The sequence below is a fragment of the Juglans microcarpa x Juglans regia genome, chromosome 4D, assembly GCF_004785595.1.
Source record: "Juglans microcarpa x Juglans regia isolate MS1-56 chromosome 4D, Jm3101_v1.0, whole genome shotgun sequence".
NCBI classification, from domain to species: Eukaryota; Viridiplantae; Streptophyta; class Magnoliopsida; order Fagales; family Juglandaceae; genus Juglans; species Juglans microcarpa x Juglans regia.
This window is the reverse complement of record NC_054600.1, coordinates 22,339,574-22,358,947: the sequence shown is the minus strand read 5'-3', so window position 1 is coordinate 22,358,947 and position 19,374 is coordinate 22,339,574. Positions and strand designations below refer to the sequence as shown.

At 39.9% G+C, this 19,374-nt stretch overlaps 1 protein-coding gene across 3 annotated transcripts; it reads right to left on the bottom strand.

The window, feature by feature from the left end:
- Nucleotides 1–753: 753 nt before the first annotated feature.
- On the bottom strand, nucleotides 754–18,465 carry LOC121259293 (OVARIAN TUMOR DOMAIN-containing deubiquitinating enzyme 5). 3 transcript variants are annotated; one of them, XM_041160829.1, is made up of 5 exons: nucleotides 18,305–18,465; nucleotides 17,529–17,706; nucleotides 17,293–17,407; nucleotides 2,322–2,436; nucleotides 754–1,827 (listed from the first exon to the last, which is right to left on the bottom strand). In XM_041160829.1, exons 4-5 carry the CDS (start codon nucleotides 2,423–2,425, stop codon nucleotides 960–962), a joined length of 972 nt encoding a protein of 323 aa, XP_041016763.1. In that variant the 5' UTR covers nucleotides 2,426–2,436; nucleotides 17,293–17,407; nucleotides 17,529–17,706; nucleotides 18,305–18,465; the 3' UTR covers nucleotides 754–959. The 3 variants fall into 3 exon arrangements, with proteins under 3 accessions (XP_041016763.1, XP_041016762.1, XP_041016761.1); XM_041160828.1 differs by lacking the exon at nucleotides 18,305–18,465 and having other exon boundaries at nucleotides 17,529–17,878; XM_041160827.1 differs by lacking the exons at nucleotides 17,293–17,407; nucleotides 17,529–17,706; nucleotides 18,305–18,465 and adding an exon at nucleotides 15,039–15,403.
- Nucleotides 18,466–19,374: the final 909 nt, after the last annotated feature.

The window sequence follows — 19,374 nt, the reverse complement described above, 5'->3', positions numbered from 1 at the left end:
GTCCAAATCTAAATTTTAATGTACGATCCAAATAAAGGTTTTAGATTCTAAAAATCGAAATCTAAATCCTCCTCTCCAAACCCAACCATCCAAACACCACCACAAATTCTTATGAACATTATCTATCCTTACAAACTTTTTCGAAAATAAGATTTCTGTCTCCCATCCATATCCTGGAAAAGATGCTTCCTCATTTTATTCTCTTTTGTGATCACTCCAAAACTATGCGTATATATAAAAGATGTTTCATGTAATTTTCAAGCAACTACATGTGTCGCCACGTATCTTCGGCCTAGAAAAGAAAAAAGACTGACGATCCAAATGTGATGGATCGATTTGCAAATCTGGCTCTAGAGAATGCGAAGGGCCGGGCATGCAGCGTCACTTTTAGCAATTGATATGATAGGATAAGATAAGGAAATCCCAAGTCGATCTTTTTAATTTGCAGGACAACACACCTAACATATATAATTTGACTCACCGGGTATGGCTGAGTGAGTTGTAACAATGGGAACACTGACCAGGGCGAAAAGTTTTATTATTGCTGCTTCTTCAATATCCTGCATTCTCTGAAGTCTATGGAATTCCATCAGAAAGATCTAATAAAAAAAGAACCAAGAGATATATCAGGAATTTTGTTGCAACCCAATTTCAGATTGTTTGATGGCCATGCATCAGCATCAGGGTTACACCTACATTTACAAATATAAAGAACAAATGAACAATCCAAGAGTTTAATTCAATTCAGAGAGGAAAAGAAAAGTACTTCCATTCAGGGAGGAAAAATCAATTTCAAAGTGTTAACTGATAAGAAAGTCCAACCAGCACATTAAAACTTTATGTAGTTTAAATTAAAACAACCATATTATGACAGGAGGGTCATCATTATGATCCAACAATGCAGTACCAGTACCTCTTCAACTAATTTTATACTCATAATTCAAAACATATTTATTCGATTAAATTGGGATCACAGAATTATAGTGCTCCCCAAGGCCAAATGCATGCCTATGGTATGATAGCATGATACTTGAATCTGATGAACCATTCACACCATCTGATATGTACTCCTTCCCCATCTCTACATCAGGGAATGACCCTGAGTATATCATGATATGTTTTCTAAGGCAGTGAGTTAAAGCACCGAGCTCTAGTTGTCCTCCCCACACTGCTGTTGACTCCACTTCTTTGCAGTAATTCTCAAATCTCTCTGCCAGAGAATTATCAGAATCTCCTTCTATCGCATTGTCTGAGAGGAAAAATGGAAAGAAATCAGATGCATGTTTCCTCATATAAGCAGCCACCATTTCTCGAAGCTCTTGGTACGTATATGGAGATAAACCACCAGATAGAAGAGCTAACTGGTCCTCAACAGCTCGGTAGAGACAGTGACCATCCGGCTTTATTTCATTTACAGTCAAACCAAGGGGTTCAAGCTTTCTTTCCAGTTTCTCATCTTCAATCATTCGATCACTTACAATGCTACTCTGCTCCTCTTGAATTCTCTGCTCTCTTTCGGCTTCTTGCTGAGCTCTTTTTCCTCGTCTCTTTGCACTCTTGCTAGGCTTTGATTGGTCAGGTTGACTGGTAACAGAAACCCCAGCAATGGCTTTCACCAAATTGACAATATTGCTTTTTCCATCTCCATCACTACTGCTATAGCCTAATGAAGCAAGTTCTGCAGCATGTTTTTCTTTAAGTTTAGCAGAAAGTTGAGAGATCTCTTCCTCCACCTGTTTCTTCTTAGCTTTCTGTTCAGCCTTGCTACCTTTGGCTGCTGCCTTTTTCAGTTCAATTTCCTTGTTCTGCAGCTGCGATATCTCTTTCCTGTACAAAAATTAAGTGTCATTATGTAACATCGTTATCTGAAAAAGCTGAAACATGGAATCCAAATTCCAAAACAATAAAAGAAAAGAAAAGAAAACTAGATCATTATCAATGACTGCCTAGCAGAGCAAAGAACAGATGGAATAATAAAATCTAATGCCAGTAAAACTAGATCATTATCCCACAATGCAATAGGCAGAATGCATGTGGGGCATTCAAATCAGGCCAATGTCTTATTATGCCCATTGAACTTGAAAAAATAAATTAGACTTTAGTTTCCAAAATTTTTGAAAGGGCACAATGTTGGTGACTTATGTTATGCTGTAACATGTCTGCATCTTCAAATTAAACTGTAAAATGATACGTCAAAGTAATAAGAATTAAGCATCCAGAACCATAATGGTTCCAAAACAAAGAAAATCAACACATTCTTCAACACATTCAAAAAATGAGCCCAAAAAAGTAATAATTTAGAATTGCGATGAATACATCACCTATGCCTGGAAAGCATATCATCACGAGTTTCCTGTTTCTTTTGTGATGCATTATAAGAAATTGTTTCTGATGTTTTGTCTCCTATTTCTTGATAATCATCCATTTGAGCAAACCCTGCAATCAAGGTAGACAATAATTCAGTCACGGGGAAACCTTTCAAAGTAACCAGTGAAATGTTCAACTTGAACAGATGATTTTCATTTCCGAAATTGTTTTTTTTTTAGAAGTGAAAATAAAATAACATCTTAGCTTGTTCTGGTTATAACAGCTCAAGAAAAACCAAAGCCACAACTGGGTTTATTATTTTATTTTTGATAAGTAGCCACATCTGTGTTTATGCTCCAAAAGAACTAATCAATATTGCATTTGGAGCTTCTTTGTGTCCCTATTCACCACCCTCCCACAGATGTGGGGAATCAAACTGATATCAGAATTGTACAAATAATTTCTAGTATCACTAGATCATCATGCATAGGTGATGCTATATGTACTGTGTACTTTGGGCACTTCTCTATTCTTATTGTCAATAAAATTTTTTCTTTTTTCAAAAAAAAAAAAAAAAAAAAACAATTGTACGAATTTTACAAATGAAAAAATTCACCCAGCAGTTGTTATGCTCAAACATTGTTGCAAACACATGATGATTTTAAGCTACATATCTCTAGTAGCATGGGCAGGAACATCTAGAAGACTACTGCCTATGGTCAAACAGATGTGAGTAACAATTAAAAAAAAAATCAATAATTCAGAAGGTAGATTAGATCATTCCATCATCCATCATCCATGGAACAAAATTTTACAGTAACAGCGAACCTGGTAAATTAGCAAGCTGCTTCATAAGCATATTGCATTATAAACCATTTGTTTTCACTCCGTACTGCTTCCATGAAGGGCTCTCGAAGATCATCATCTCCTTGATTTGCTGTGTCTAGATGGGTCACTCGAAACTGGTCCTAATTGAAACTAAAATTTTTGAGCTTTCTACGGAAGGAAGTCAATCAGTGGGCATTGTAGAGCGAGGTAGAAAGGTGATGAAAGAGTTGGTTTTGGGATCCTAAGCTGTGACATGGCTGGTGCAGACATTGGAGGAGTGTGCTTGTTCAAATGGAAAAAAGGAATTTTATAAAACCTCCCTTGCAAGCAGCAGCGCTTTCATTGCACAAAGAGGTTCAAATGCTTATGGGAGATTCCTGACTCTAGTGGAATATAGAGGAGGTGGAAGAAGAAGCATCATTATAATCCCTGAAGAAGTGGAAGGGAATGGCTGGAGCTTCGTGAGGTGCATGAAAGCGTGGGAAAATCTGGGAAGAATTCCTTAAGAGGGGCTGGAACCCTCCAACAAAAAGACTCGGATAAGGGCCTTGTGAAGTCATACACAGAGGCTGTCTTGACTCCATGTGATGATTCTGCCATTGAGGGAGATGGTTAACAGTTTCATCTAGAGGGTAAACCAACGATACGGGTTTGGCTTAGAGGTAGTTGTGGGCTGTGTAAGGGAAATGGAAGAGTTAGAGGGCTTGCTCCCTGTGGGCCGCAAAAGGGCCCAGCACATATGGCCTCAAGGCCTGTAGCTTAACACTGGCGGGCTAACTCCAGGAAAGGGCCCAACCCTTCAGTCAACACAGCATCCAGACCGTTGGAGCCATTGACCTTTCGGCCAGGGACATCACAAAACGGGCCCCGGACAAGGGCGATCCAGTGGTCGACAACCCCACAGCCGTTGTGGTGGCAACAGTGCCAGTTGCAACGGAGCCGCTGATCTGTCGTTTGGGGACCTCATAGAACAGGTCGCCGGACGTGGGCGATCCTATGGTCGACCAACCCTGCGGCTGTTGTGGCAGCACCGACGACACCCAAGGAAGTCAGATCTATCTCAAAGATACAAAATGTCGCCGAAATTGCAGAGTTGGAGGGCGCAGCCCCACCTTTGTCGTCGAAGAGTGGGCCGAAACTCTCATTGGAGGTGGCCTCTAGCTCCAGTAAGGCACCTGAGTCTGAAGGGGTGTCGATGACATTAGAGGAATTCATACCTACTTTGGAGGTAGAAATCGTTTCCGAAATCGCAGAGTTTGAAGGTGCGGCCTCACTTGAGTCCTTACACGGGTTCAAAACTCCCATTAGAGGGGGCCTCTAGCTTCGGTAAGGCACTTGAGTTTGCAGGGGCTGAATCTTCCAAGGTGGCTATAGCTTTGTATGAGCCTGATGGGAACGAGAGAGAGCACTGGATGGGGTTGTGTTCTGAGCTAGCGAAGGAAGTTCCTTTGGGTAGTAATGGAGAGTTCTGGGAGGCACCTACCCCATTGAACTCTGTACATCCGAGTAATACACAGGCTTTAGAATGGGTCATCCATAAAGTTAAGGAGATCCAACACTGCATGGGGATTGTTTGAAATGGCTTCGAAGACCAATTTATTGCTTTACTTGCAGCTGTTGAGGCTGGACAAAGATAGGCTAGCCCAGAAGGCAACTCAGCTAAGAAGAAAGCTAGGGAGCTCAAACAACTTACCTGGACAGTTAATGATGAGACGAGAGAAAGGAGCTAGAATTGTGGGAGACCGAACGGAAAGGGCAAAGGAGGTCGTACAATGAAGCCAAAAATAATTTTTTGGAATGTGAGGGGGCTGAACAAGAAGAAGAAGCACCTCACAATCAGAAATCAACTACGAATGTGGCGAGGCGACATTATATGTTTACAAGAAACGAAATTAGAGTTTATCTCTTTAAGCATCATCAGGATTTTGTGGGCATGTAATCAGGTGGGTTGGCACTATCTACCCTCCAATGGAGCATCGGGGGGCATTCTAGTGATGTGGAAAAGATGGAGGATCGTATGGAGGATTTTACGATGGCTTGCTCGTTCAAGAACGTTGAGGATGGATTCCAATGGACCTTCACAGGAGTTTATGGTCCTAATCTAGATCAAGGTAGAAGTTTATTATAGGAAGAGTTGGCCGGCTACATAGCATTTGGGATAATGCCTTGGTGCATTGGGGGTGATTTTAATGTCACTAGGTTCCCGAGTAAAAGATCAGGTGGTTCCAAGTTCCAAGTTCCAACTACAACTCATCAATGGTAGACTTTTCTAACTTCATTTTTGACCAAGATCTATTAAATATCCCTCTTGCAAGTGGTTCCTTCACTTGGTCGAGCAACCGTGAATGTCCTTCTTGGTCGAGGATCGATTGATTCTTGGTTTCCTCAGATTAGGAAACCCATTTTCCAAAACTCATCCAAAAGCGTCTTCCTCGACTATGTTCAAACCACTTTCTCATCCTTCTTAACTGCAGCAAAATACATGGAGGTCCAAGGTACTTCAAATTTGAGAACATATGGCTAAAATCTGAGGGCTTTATTGACCGCATTAAACATTAGTGGACTTCCTATCATTTCCATTGAACCCTAAGTTACATTTTGGCAAGTAAATTGAAGGCATTGAAAAAAGACTTGAAAAGCTGGAATGAACAGGTGTTTGTTAATGTGGAAAGCCAGAAGAAGACACGCTTGGAGGAACTTAAAGGTTTGGAGAATATATTGGAGGTAAGGGAAACGTTAGAAGTCGAAAGGGCTCGCAAAACTGAAGTTACTTTCGGAGGGGGATAATTGTGCAAAATTCTTCCATCGGGTGGCTAACTCCCATAGGAGAAACAACACCATTGATACATTGTTGGAGGGGTGACTATTTCTAGACCAACTGAAGTCAGAGATCACATTGTCGACTACTATTGAGAAGTTACTTTCAGAACAATTCTCTTGAAGATCGAGAATAGACAAACTTACCTTTGATACTATCGATGCACAAGTAAAAAGAATGGCGGGTGACAAAGCTCCAGGCCCAGATGGCTTCACTATGCATTCTTTCAATTCTATTGGGAAGTGATAAAGGGTGATATCATGGAGATCTTTCAAGAATTTCACCAAAATGAAAAATCTGAAAAAAACTTTAATGTCACTTTCATTGCTCTTATTCCCAAAAAACCACAGGTGGTTGAGGTGAAAGATTATCGTCCCATAAGTTTGGTGAGTGGGATGTACAAAATCATCTCTAAAGTCTTAGCGAACAGATTAAGCATGCTGATGGAGAAAGTAATATCAAAACCCCAAAATGCCTTTGTGAAGGGGAGGCGAATTCTTGATGCAATGCTTGTTGCCAACGAATGTTTGGATAGTCGACTCAAGTCGAGAAGCCAGAGCTTCTTTGCAAACTAGATATGTAAAAGGCCTACGATCAAGTCAATTGGAGCTTCTTACTCTATTTGCTAGAGCAATGTGGGTTTGGGGTGAAGTGGTGCTCATGTATCAAACATTGCATCTTTACTGCACGCTTCTCTATTTTGATTAATGGCACAAGCAGTTTCTTTCAAAGTTCGTGAGGATTGAGACAAGGGGATCCCTTATCTCCATTGCTTTTTGTCTTCGTAATGGAAGCACTTAGTAAAATGATCGACGGTGTGGTGGAGGGTGGCTTTATATCTGACTTTTTAGTGGAAGAAGCCCATACTGGCTCTCTCAATATTTCTCACCTCTTATTTGCTGATTATACCCTGGTATTTTGCGAGGCCAGCCATGATCATATCCATGCACTGAGGGCTCTTCTATGCTTTGAAGTCGTTTCTAGGTTGAAGGTGAACTTGAACAAATCAGATGTAATTCCAATGGGGCAAGTGCAAAATGTGGATGGCATGGCTTCTAATCTTGGGATGTAAGATATCTCATTTACCAATGAAATATCTTGGCCTCCCGTTGGGTGCTAACTACAAATCGTTATCCATCTAGAATAATGTCCTAGAAAAGATGGAGCGGAAACTCGCTAGTTGGAAGTGGATGTACTTATCCAAAGATGGAAGAGTCACACTCATTAAAAGTACTCTATCCAACCTACCGACTTGCTTCCTCTTTATTTCCACTTCCGTCACAGGTAGCTTACTGCGTGGAGAAAATACAGCAGGATTTCCTATGAGGAGGGATGAATGACGAGTTCAAATTTCATTTGATGAAATGGGCTACCGTTTGTTCCCCAACTAATCAAGGAGGCTTGGGTATCCGAAATTGGCAGCTTTTTAACAAGGCGTTGTTGGGTAAATGGCTATGGCGATATCCCTTAAAACATCAAGCTTTGTGGAGCTCAGTTTTAGACTCAAAGTATGGCAGTGGCTGGTGCTCAAATGAGGTGAATCGACCCTATGGGGTGGGGCTTTGGAAGCACATAAGACTTGGATGGAATATCTCTTCTAGTTTTATCCGTTTTGAGGCAGGTGACAGGTGCCGTATCAAATTCAGGCATGACAGATGGTATGGTGACAGGACACTTAAGGAAGCCTATCTAGACTTCTTTGGTATAGCAAACATGAAAGAAGCCTCGATCGCGGACCTCCTTCACTATTCTAACAGCACCCCCCTAGTAGAGTGTCACATTCCTTAGAGCTGTCCATGATTGGGAATTGACGCAATCTCTAAATTCTACACCCTAGTCTATTCAGTCCCTATGAGGGGAGGAGGAGAAGAAAAACTCTTTTGACGCCCCTCGGTGAAAGGGAAGTTCACAATACGTTCCTTCTATCAATCCATCTCTAAGCATAATGCAAATCTATTTCCGTGGAAGAGCATTTGGAAGACAAAGGCCCTCCTAAAAGCATCATTTTTTGTTTGGACAGTTTCTTTGGGAAAGTCCTCACTATTGACAACCTAAAAAAACGCCGTATCATAGTATTGGATTGGTGTTGTATGTGTAAAAAGAGCAGAGAATCCGTCGATCATCTCCTAATGCATTGCGAAATTGCCACGACTTTGTGGAACGACTTTTTTACTAGGGTGGGTGTAGCGTAGCTTAGGTGATGCCAAGAATGGGTGATTGACCTCTTAGCTTCATGGCGAGGTCTTCAAGGCACTTCTTAGATTGCTGCAACTTGAAAGATTGTTTCTATATGTCTATGGTGGTGTCTTTGGAGGGAGAGGAACCAGTGAAACTTCAAAGATCGTGAGCAGTCATTGGATGAACTTAGAACTTTCTTTTTTAACACCTTGTTCCAATGGTCAAATCTAATCGATTTTAATGGCATGACCAATTCATGAATTTCTTGTATCACTAGAGCATCACTCCTAGGCATTGCTCTTGTATATGACCCGTGTACTTGGGATTTGCCTACTCTTATGATCAATAAAATTTTATTTACCGATCAAAAAAACTAAATCAGCTCAAAGGTTGAACCCAAAGAGCGGACCAGAGAGAAAAATAAAAGAAATATGCATGGCTAGAGGCAGATAGAAACGATTATTTATTTACCCAAATAACCTAAAGTCAACGACACCATATTTAAGAACATTTAGCATGGGACACGACCAATAAAAAAGTGGGTTGCAGTTCATTTCAACCAAAGGTCCATACTTTCAGTAAAAAAACAAACTACATAGAATTAACCAAAACAAAATCACAACACTCAAAGTCACCACAGAAAATAGTCCCACAATTGTTCTAATGGAGTGAGTATGCCGAAAAGCATCCATTGTAGACCAAACAAATTAAGAAGTAAAATAATACAAGCCTCTTGTCGTATGACTCATTCTAAAATCTACATGTAAAGAGAGAGAAAATTGTGTGCATGTGCCCCATGTCACAGGTTCGATTCTCCATAGGATCAAATTGCGATTTAAGTGGGAGGCCATGGCGGTGGATTGTTGTTTTACTTTCCCCGAGGGTTTAGGTTCCATGGGTGAGTCCTAAGGGCTCTACCGTGGGGCAGTTCCCCCCTCATCCAAAAAAAACAAAAAACAAAAAGAAAAGAGAGAGACAATTGAATTAAAATACTCTCACAAAAAGGTAACCGCAAATTAAAACAGCCTAAGACATGCATAAGAGATACAGTACAAGCACTAGATTACTGTTATGTATAGGAAATTACGGGACTCGCACTTAAATGAAGATTACCCTAGTACGCTTATGTGGCTTCAATTTTACACCATGGAGTAAGAGAACAAAAAACTAGTGTTTGCAACTTTGTGAACTTTTCTCCCATTTGCCGTGAGACAATTGAACCTCACGCAATAATGACGAGAGAGATAGAGAGAGCCACATAATATCTCTAGAGGTTAGGGTTTACACATAATGTCACGCCCTGTACCTGGGGGTGAACCCTTTAAACATAAAATCCACAAAATATAAAACTTAGATACAATAATCCTCAAAAATCAAATACCTCAAAAAATCTTCCAAAGAAAGTAAACTCGACGCTACTACATGCTCTCTAAAATCTCACCAATCTGGCAATCCACTTATGTCACATTTCTCTTATTCTATCACGTGCCATCTATTCCAAATGGTGGATAAACGGGAGAGTCCACCAACTCAATAAGCAGTGAACCTATTATAGTATGTAAACATGAGTCAGTTACGGAATCCAAAAACAGATAGTTCTCAAAAAATGGCAATGGTATTTTCATAAGCATTCCATTACAATAATAACATAGACAAGAGACCTTATGCACAAGTGTACTAAAACAACATCCGACAGAAGCCATGTTTACACTCGTGGCAGGGTTGTGCGAATCTACGGCTAGCCAAGCAAAACATAAATCATTTTGTCACCAAAGTGAGTGCACTGAAGACAAAGGTCATGTGTACCCACATGGCAGGGTTGTGCATATCTGCGGATAGCCAAGCAAAATGTAATTCACTTTGTCACCAAAGTGAGTAAATGAACTCAAAACAGAGGTCATCTTTACCACAGCGGCAGGATTGTGCATTCTATGGATAGCCAAGTACAACATAAATCATTATGTCACCAAAGTAATTGCACTCAAAGCGAAAGCCATGTTTACTCCCATGGCAGGGTTGTGCATTCCGGGAATAACCAAGCAAAACATAAATCACCAAAGTGATTGCACTCAAAACAAAGGCAAACCATTTTACACTTGTGGCGTGGTCAAAACAGATGCCGCCATTTTACACTTGTGACAAGGTCAGAACAAAGGCCACATTATATACCCGTGGCAAGGCCAAAACAAAGGCCACCATTTTACACCCATGACAAGGCCTGTAACTAGGATTGTTCCTTTGGACCAGGAAAAAATCTCAGCTTGGTCCAAAACCTGGGTAACCAAATTTTGGATGCGGTTTTCGGCCCGAGTTTTACCCGATCCAATAACTGGATATCTATTCCTAGGTATACCCGATTACGAAGTACTTGGGTTCTAGATTTAAACCTGGTTTTGTTTTAAGATACAAAACAATGCAACCCGGTTTTTCTACTCTCTTTTGAGAAAAGAAAGAATTGGGAGAAACACCTGATTGGACTTTTCACTCTTGGTGTTGTCGTTGCGTCTATTCTAGGGAAAAGCTAGCATCCTCTTCTCCCGATTTCCCTCATCAAAGCTTCTTTCCTTTGAATAGCTTGCAGGTGCTTTCCCTTCTATACTTATTTGCCTTGATTTACCTATCGGTTTTTCTAAATTTTCATCCCAAATCAAGTCATGGTGCATGGGTTTTCTCTTGTTGCTCGGTTCTTCACAAATTTTCTAATTTTCCCTTTGGGGTCTTCATTGTGTTTTGCCCAAATCAGGTCCATTTATGGTTAGCTTGCCTAGCTTCGATTTCGTGCTTGGCTAGGTTGACTTGATTGGTCTCAAAGGCTCCACCCATCCCATATGCAAGCCGATTGATCTTATAGGTTCAGAGTCCCAATCCGGTGCATTTGCACACTAGGCCAGCTCAAAAGAGACTTCCTATTTACTCTTTTTTTTAAAATACCTGACACCTATAATGTTGTTGCCTCAAGATAGTCGAACCCTCATCCTACTTGCTATTTCTTGCGATTCTCTTTTCCAGATACAGTGGGTAACTGGGTGGCCTTTGGAGTCCTATATTTACTGCTTGGTGCGTTAGGCCTCCCATTCGTTCTGCTGAGGGTTTATTCCTGGCCTCAGATGGCTGGTGTTGTGGTCTCTCACGCTCCTCCGTTCTTGCAAGGTATGGCTCTTGGTACCTTGATGTTATGCCCCCTTTTTTGTTCTCCCTTGGGTTTTGGGTGCTGGTTTGCCCTTTTGATTTGTTTGGTTGTGTGTGTTTCGTCCTCCATTTTCTAGCCCATTGCACTGCTTCAGTTTGGGGATTGGTTTCTGTTTAATTTTGACTTATTTGATGAATATTTATAATTTTTTCTTTGATACACACTGGTTTGTTATTTATTAAAGTGGGAATATATGCGGCTGCTGAGGAAATTGGGACATATATGAGGATGTACTAATTTAGTGTCGAACGGAAGTTTTCCAGCCCAGAGTTAGCAGATTTTTAAGCAATTTAAAAATTGGGTTAAAGGAAAGCACGAGATTGTTTTATATTCGCAAAAAAAGACTATTCATGTTTGGAACTCTAAAATTATGAAGTCTTTTGCTTTTGAATTTGATATGCTTATGGCCATCCAAACTTTCACTAGATAGGTGTAGGGCTCATGCTGCGCAGGCATTCTAAGCTCTCTTCGGTTCTAAATGGTTGCTTTATTTTTAATAGTAGTCAAAATAACAACAGTAAGTTCTTTGTTTATTTCTAAGCTATAAAAGTATTATCAAGTTGGTTTCCTGCTGAGACCCTGCTGAGATATGATTTATTGAATGTGAAGATATCTTTTGCTCTGTACTGCAGTGTAGGCTGTACTATATTTATGTTGAAGAGAAATTGATTACTTTTATATTTCAGTTGTACTGCACAGAGTATCCAATGTTGTAGGAGATAAAATTTAATTGGTCATTCAATTGATAGATTGGTGAAAGGGTAGTTAGCATAGATGTTTCAATCAAGGAGGCACCACCCTTTTTTCTTTTTTTTTTTTTTGAACAACTTTATGGTGAAATTATATCAAATATATAAAAAGATTAAATAGGAGCCAAAATCTGCTGTCTACCCCTGCACGAGTCCTTATGAGTTTACTTATATCCCAAGGAGGTTGCTAGCAGGCAAATAAACACAGGGAGGATATCGGGGTCAATAAAGAAGTGGTTTAAGAAGGGAAGAGAGAAAGGGACTCTTCTGTCGCAAACCACAAGAATCATTCCTTTTCCTTTTGGGGTTTTGCTTTGCTTTTTATCTTCAATTATTTTCTCTTATGAGTAGAACAATCTCATGAAACAATAATCTGCTAATATTCTATCATTTTGTGTGATAACCATAAAATCTATACAGCAGCAATGTCGTTGTACTTGGATTTGTCTGTGTTTATTTAATATTCCCCAGCCTATCTTTAATCTCAGCAATCTTCATGAACTGTTGGTTTGAAGTTATCTTGTTGCAGAAACAGCAGAACATAGACTAGAGTTTGAATGGTCTTAATTATTTATGTGCCTCTTCTCCAGTAATTTTAAGAATATCAGAGGGAAAAACAAGCAGTAAATTGGCTTATTTGATTTTCATGATTTATTGACTTTTTTCATACAATTTATGAAAAGGTAATGTTCTTGCTCAACTCATTGGCTTAATGGAAGTAGGAATAGTTTTCAGATCATTACATTTTTCATTAACTACATCACCTTGCTCGTTGATTCAGGTGGAAAATATGCATTGTGACTGAAGCTTGAGTATTTGGTGATTGTAAAGGGAAGTTTCACCAACAAAGGATGTCATTGAAGCTGCCATTTGGTGTCAAATTGCATCTATAATCCTCTAGAACCCAACATCACTTATGTAATCCCTCGTTGTTGGTTTTATAACTTGCATCTTGTAATTTTGTGTTTTATTTTGTAATGTATAAATAGCAAACAATGTAATATGTAGTGGATTGCATTGTGTGTGTTGCATTCATTTTACATATTGGATTTCTTTTTTTTTTTAAATGCATTTAGTCAAAAAGGTAATTAGTTGCTTATAGGTTTATAGCTTTAGTTATTCTTTTGACATAAAATTTAGTTATCCATTTTGATATGTTTTTATTATTATGGACAATGGACAATGTTCAATGTTTTGAGATTTATTTCATTCCCTTTATTGTTTTTTCAACTTTATTTTTTCTTGAAAAGATTTTAATAAAATAGAGGCTTTTAAAAATTAAAAAAAAAATGATTTTGCAAAAAACTTTGGGTAAAACCCGGATTTCCGGGTTTCAAAAACCCGTATTCATCCAAGTACAAGCCTAGGTTGGCAAGGTTTGAAACCCGTTTTCGGGTATATCCAGGTACCCAAACCCGGGTGCACACTCCTACCCATAACCAAAGCAGAACAAAATCTTTTTTTTTATTGGCACCAAGTGTCTGAGAACAACGTCCAAACTAATCTCGGGGGGTGCACAAGCCCTTGGCAAGAAGTTTCCTGCAAATGCACCTCGAGTAATTCAAAAGAAAAATCTGCAAGTCCAATAGCCCCCCTTAGAAATTGTTTGCACCCAAAAGGATTCAAACCTTAAACTTGGAGGGAGCATACCACCACAAGACCAAGGCCTTTACCGCTTGAGCCAAACACTAGGAGTTCAAAACATAACAGAATCTTATGTCTCAGGGTTTTTAGATACAATGCAATAACAAAATAGTATACTGAACAAATAATATCATATAATCAGATAAATATTTCAGACTTCATATTCACATTTTTATGATAAAATATCACATTTAAAATTTCAGATACATAGACTAGTGCAATAAATAACCGAGACTGTCTCTATAACAAAATATGCAAGTTTTCACAAAAGCAACCTTAGTCAACTTTTGGCAAAGCCTAACGTAGGAGCACCATTTACTTAGCTTTTAGAGAGTGTTATCTAAGGCTTGAACCCAAACAATAGCAATATCACAACCTAATCCAAAAAAAATATCACTCCATATTAATAACTCATACCAGTACGAAACTACCTATCTAACAAAATTATATAACGCGAACCATAGCTCAAAAAGAGCCAAAATACTCCTTTAACCAATTACATATAGGCCTCTTTTTTTTTTTTTTTTTCTTTTTTATAAGTAAAAGGTAAATTTCATTGATATGAATGAAATAGGCATAGCCCGTGTACACAGGAGGAATACAAAAGAACACCTAAATACATTCTAAAAACGATAGATTAGACTTCGTTTAAATGTTGAACTGAGTTAAGTTGAGTTGAGTTAAGATAATAAAATATTATTATAATATTATTTTTTAATATTATTATTATTATTTTGAAAAAGTTGAATTGTTTATTATATTTTGTATTAAAATTTAAAAAAGTTGTAAAGATGAATTGAGATAAGTTTAGGAACCAAACGAAGCCTAAAGACAGGAAGTCATGAGCATTGTTCCCATTAAGCACAATGGCTGAAGACCAAAGCAATAATTGTGTGCACAAAAAAATCTAAAGCTTCACCATTGTGCGCTCCCTATCTTCAAAGCACCGCTCATTCCTTTCCGACCAAGTACACTACATAATACACAACAGAATCATCTTTCACACTGCTGCCACTTGAAGACAGCCTTGAATCTCCTTCCAACAAGCCAGTAAATCAACCACCCTCAATGGCATTACCCAAGCAACATCAACTCTTCTAAAGATCTCATTCCACTGCACCCTTGTTACCTCACAATGCAATAATAAGTGATCGACTGATTCTCCATTTTTTTACAGAAATAGCACCAATCCATCACAATGAGCCCCATCTTCCTCAAGTTGTCCATGGTCAAAATATTCCCAAGAGCAGCAGTCCATACGAAGAAAGCTACTTTAAAAGCCACACGAGACCTCCAAATATTCTTCCAAGGGAAGGAACATTACCTTGTGATGCCAATATTTTGTAATATTCCCTGACTGTACACTTCTTGCTGCCATTGGACCTCCACTGCATCCTATCCACCCTGTGCCGTAGTGTTTCCCGTGGAGTATATCAACCTGAAAAATTCTGAAACGGTATGCAATTCTCAATCATGAATATCCCTATTAAATAGGACATTACACTGGTGAGAACCATGAGAAAATACCCGCAGATCCGACACAGAAGTATCCCGTTAGCTGCAATATGATAGAGAGCTAGAAAGACCCTATCATGAGTGCAATCTCCATACCAAATATCATGTCAAAACCTGATTCTAGTACCCTCCAGCCACAAAACGGATATGATTTTTGAAACTCTGTCATTCCCTTCTAATAAATTTCCATAAGCCCACACCATACCCCCCCTCACTTCGTTTGAGCACTAGCCCCCCAAACATTTTCGTGTCTAAAGTCAATAATTTCCTTCTACAGCGAATCTCCCTCCAAGTGGTACCTCCGTAACCATTTCCCCAACAAAGTTTTATTGAAAGTCCTCAAGTTGCACACTTCCAAGCCACCATTCAAAATTGGAGAACAAACTTTCTTCCACTTAACAAGATGAAATTTCGTTTCCTCCCCCATTCCCCCCCCCCCCCTCCCCTCTCCCCACACATAAGCCCAAAATAATTTCTCAATCCTATTCGCCACCCCTGCAGCAAAGGAAATAGAGATAAAAAGAAAAATAGATTGGGAGATTAGTTAAAGTGCTCTTAATTAAACTGAGTCGACTCCCTTTCGATAAATATAACTGCTTTCAACCAGTCGACCTTTTCTCTACTTTCTCCACAACCCCATCCCAAATAGCTCGTCTTAAAAGTCGCCCCCAACGGGAGGCCCAAATATTTCATAGGCAAAGAAGACACTTTACAATCTAAAAGGCTCACCAGGTTATTGATACTAGGCACCACACCTACCATAAGCATCTCGGACTTACCAAGGTTCACCTTGAGCCCCGACACGGCTTCAAAACATAACAAAAGTACTCATAAAGTTTAAATCTGACCATGATCCGCTTCACAAAAAAAGAGAGTATCATCTACAAATAAGAGATGTGAGATTATGATAGAGCCACTAGTACCATTATCCACCAAAGCCACACCTCCCGAGCAAGTATAAAAGAAATTCTCAATTCACATGATCACATGTCTTTTCCATGTCAAGCTTGCATAGAATACCTGGAATTCCCTCCCGCAACCTATGATCCAAGCACTCATTATTAATAAGGACCAAATCAATGATTTTTCTCCCTCGAACAAATGCAACTTGGGGCTTAGAAATAATTTGTTCCAATACCAGGCTTAACCGATTAGCAAGAACCATCGAAATAATCTTGTATACTCTACTTACAAGACTTATGGGGCGGAAATCCTCAACTGTCGTAGCCCTATGCTTCTTCGGTATGAGAGCAATGAACATCGCATTGAGACATTTCTCAAACTTCTTGAAAGAGTGGAATTCAAGGAAAACCTGCATAACCTCACATTTCACAATATCGCAACAAGCTTGAAAGAACCCCATCGAAAAGCCATCTAGCCCTTGCACTTTGTCCTTGGCCATACCACAAATGACCTTATAAATCTCATCTCTGTCAAAACTACAATGATGAAAAGTGAGAATCTCATCTCGTTTGTTTTCACTACCATTCACATATCATCTCATCTAATTATTACAATTTTCTCAAATTCTCATACAAAATAAAATAAATAATTCAACTTTTTCAAATCTCAAAATAAAAATAATATTAAAAAAATATATTCTAACAATATTTTATTCAACTTTTAACTTTTATCTCAACTCATCTGTGAAAACAAACAAGGCTATAATCTTGGCACTGCAAACATCAACCCTAAATTTCCGTCTACCAAAGACAACGTCCAAAATTCCCTTTTCAATACCAGCACACCCAAAGTGAATAACTCGACAAAACTGTCTCATTTGTTTTTACAATTCATCTCATCTCATCTCATCTCATCTAATCATTAACTTTCCCAAATTTCTACACAAACAAGGCCTTATTCTACCTCTTTCTCCTAATACGCTCAACACATACTTCACTCAAACCAAAACTGATCTCCAATACGTCAATTCACCCTTGCCCAAACACCACCATGAACCCAACAGCAGCACAATAAACTCCACAAAATCTCAAAACCGTCCAATTTAACAATTCGTATTAGCCGTTTAAACAACATGAACACTGGTAAAAAGAGTATCTTACCGCTGGTGACGATGGGGCTAGGTGGTGGTGCTGCGTGCAGCAGGCGATACAAGCAAGCAGCTTGGTGGCGTGAGGCGGCACGGCTGGCCCCTTTTTCCTCTACTGCTCACGGCCGCTGTGAACAACAGGGAGATGAGAGAGTAAACAGAGAGAGATAGAGAGAGAGAGACGGATGAAGAGAGAGAAGAGTGAAGCAGACAGAGAGAGAGAATGGAGGAAGGGAGATAAAAGCTTACAACTTCATGAAGCAGGGCGGAGTGGCGAGCGGCAGTACGGCGGCACGGACGGGGAGCCGAGAGAGAGAGAGAGGGAAAGACCGAGAGGCCGAGGGAGAGCGAGAGAAAAAACTTACCAACGACAAACTGAGGCACGGACGGCGAGGTGGAACGACGGGACTCCGTGCGACGGAAGAGCCTGCCCGACGGCACAACAAGAGAGAGTGAATCGAAGGGAGAGAACGACGAACAGAGAGAGGCAGAGATAGACGGTCAGAGCCCGAGTGCTTACCGGCGTGCAACAGACCGATGGAAACAGGGGCAGATGGCGTGGATGGCAACGGAAAGAAAATTTACAAAGAAGAGAGACGGAAGAGCCTGCCCGACGGCACAACAAGAGAGAGTGAATCGAAGGGAGAGAACGACGAACAGAGAGAGGCAGAGATAGACGGTCAGAGCCCGAGTGCTTACCGGCGTGCAACAGACCGATGGAAACAGGGGCAGATGGCGTGGATGGCAACGGAAAGAAAATTTACAAAGAAGAGAGACGGAAGAGCCTGCCCGACGGCACAACAAGAGAGAGTGAATCGAAGGGAGAGAACGACGAACAGAGAGAGGCAGAGATAGACGGTCAGAGCCCGAGTGCTTACCGGCGTGCAACAGACCGATGGAAACAGGGGCAGATGGCGTGGATGGCAACGGAAAGAAAATTTACAAAGAAGAGAGAGAGAGAGAGAGAGAGGGTGTCGGTGGCTGGGAGAGAGAACGACTGAGATAGAGGGACGGAAGATGCTTACCGGCAGCGAACACGTTGACGGATGACGAGGACGTAGCGGAGGTAGACGGTGCGTAGGGGCGGCCGAGAGACGGATAGAGGAAGTGAAACAGAGAGTGACGAAAGTGAGATGAGCGAGAGACGTCGGGCTGTGGGAAGAAGGAGAAGAAAAATAAACCCTCGGGTCAAAACGTTTTTTTTGTTCGGTGGACTGGGTTTTGGTTTTAGAAAAGGATCTTGGGCCTGAGCCCTACGGGCTAATTCATATACAATTAAATATGTGAATTATGATTGAGAAATGCTACTCTCACCGTCCTCCCTCCCGCCTAATGTAAAATGCCCACGTGGCTTATTTTTAAATAATAAAAATACAAAATTAGTATTCTTTTATCCTCTCATCAATGTTTCTTCTTCTCACCCAAACTCATTGTCCGCAAGCCAAACTCATTGATTTTTCTTCGAATCCCATCATCCGCAAGCCAAACTACATGTATTTATTTGAAACTTGTTATTTTCCTGAAAAACTATTATTGGAACTGTTTGTTTGTTAACATGAAGCTAACTTAAAAAATTCAATATTTTTTTATTCTGTCTCTTGGCCGCTAAAGAGATTTCTTTTTTCTTTATTAATTGAAGTGTTTGGGATTGAGTGAGTCTTACTGTTCATACATTCTCGTCAATACGCGTTGTGCCTCCGTGTTAACTTTCTTGTAAATATATAAAGTTCTTGAATTTGCTTCTTCCTCTGGTTGTTGCTTCGTGTTGATGTCGAATCTGTGTTTGCCTTTGGTAGTAAACTCATTTTGACATTTTCGCTAGTAATTCTTTCACATTCTCTTATCTGCTAAAATCCATATTTTCTGTTTGGCTGCGAGAAAACTGATATGAGCGTAACAAAAGAAAAAGAAGAGAATGTTTGTATTGTTTTCTCAGAAAATCCAGGATTCTTACTTAGTCTTGGAATTTAAGAGTGGAAGTTTCCTTTCTTCAAAGACATTTTATTGGATAGAGTTTTTTGTGATTTTTTTTTTTTCCTTGAATTGGGAACTTCATTTACGATGATACTGGAGGCCGATGTCGCTAAGGAACTCA

What these genes read in the sequence shown, in the direction of transcription:
- LOC121259293 (XM_041160827.1), bottom strand. Translation starts at nt 15,108, where the DNA reads ATGCAGTGGAGGTCCAATGGCAGCAAGAAGTGTACAGTCAGGGAATAT. An exon ending in CAAAATATTGGCATCACAAG is followed by an intron (nt 2,437 to 15,038) that starts GTAATGTTCCTT and finishes CCTTGATTGCAG; the next exon opens with GGTTTGCTCAAATGGATGAT. An exon ending in GATATGCTTTCCAGGCATAG is followed by an intron (nt 1,828 to 2,321) that starts GTGATGTATTCA and finishes ATTTTTGTACAG; the next exon opens with GAAAGAGATATCGCAGCTGC.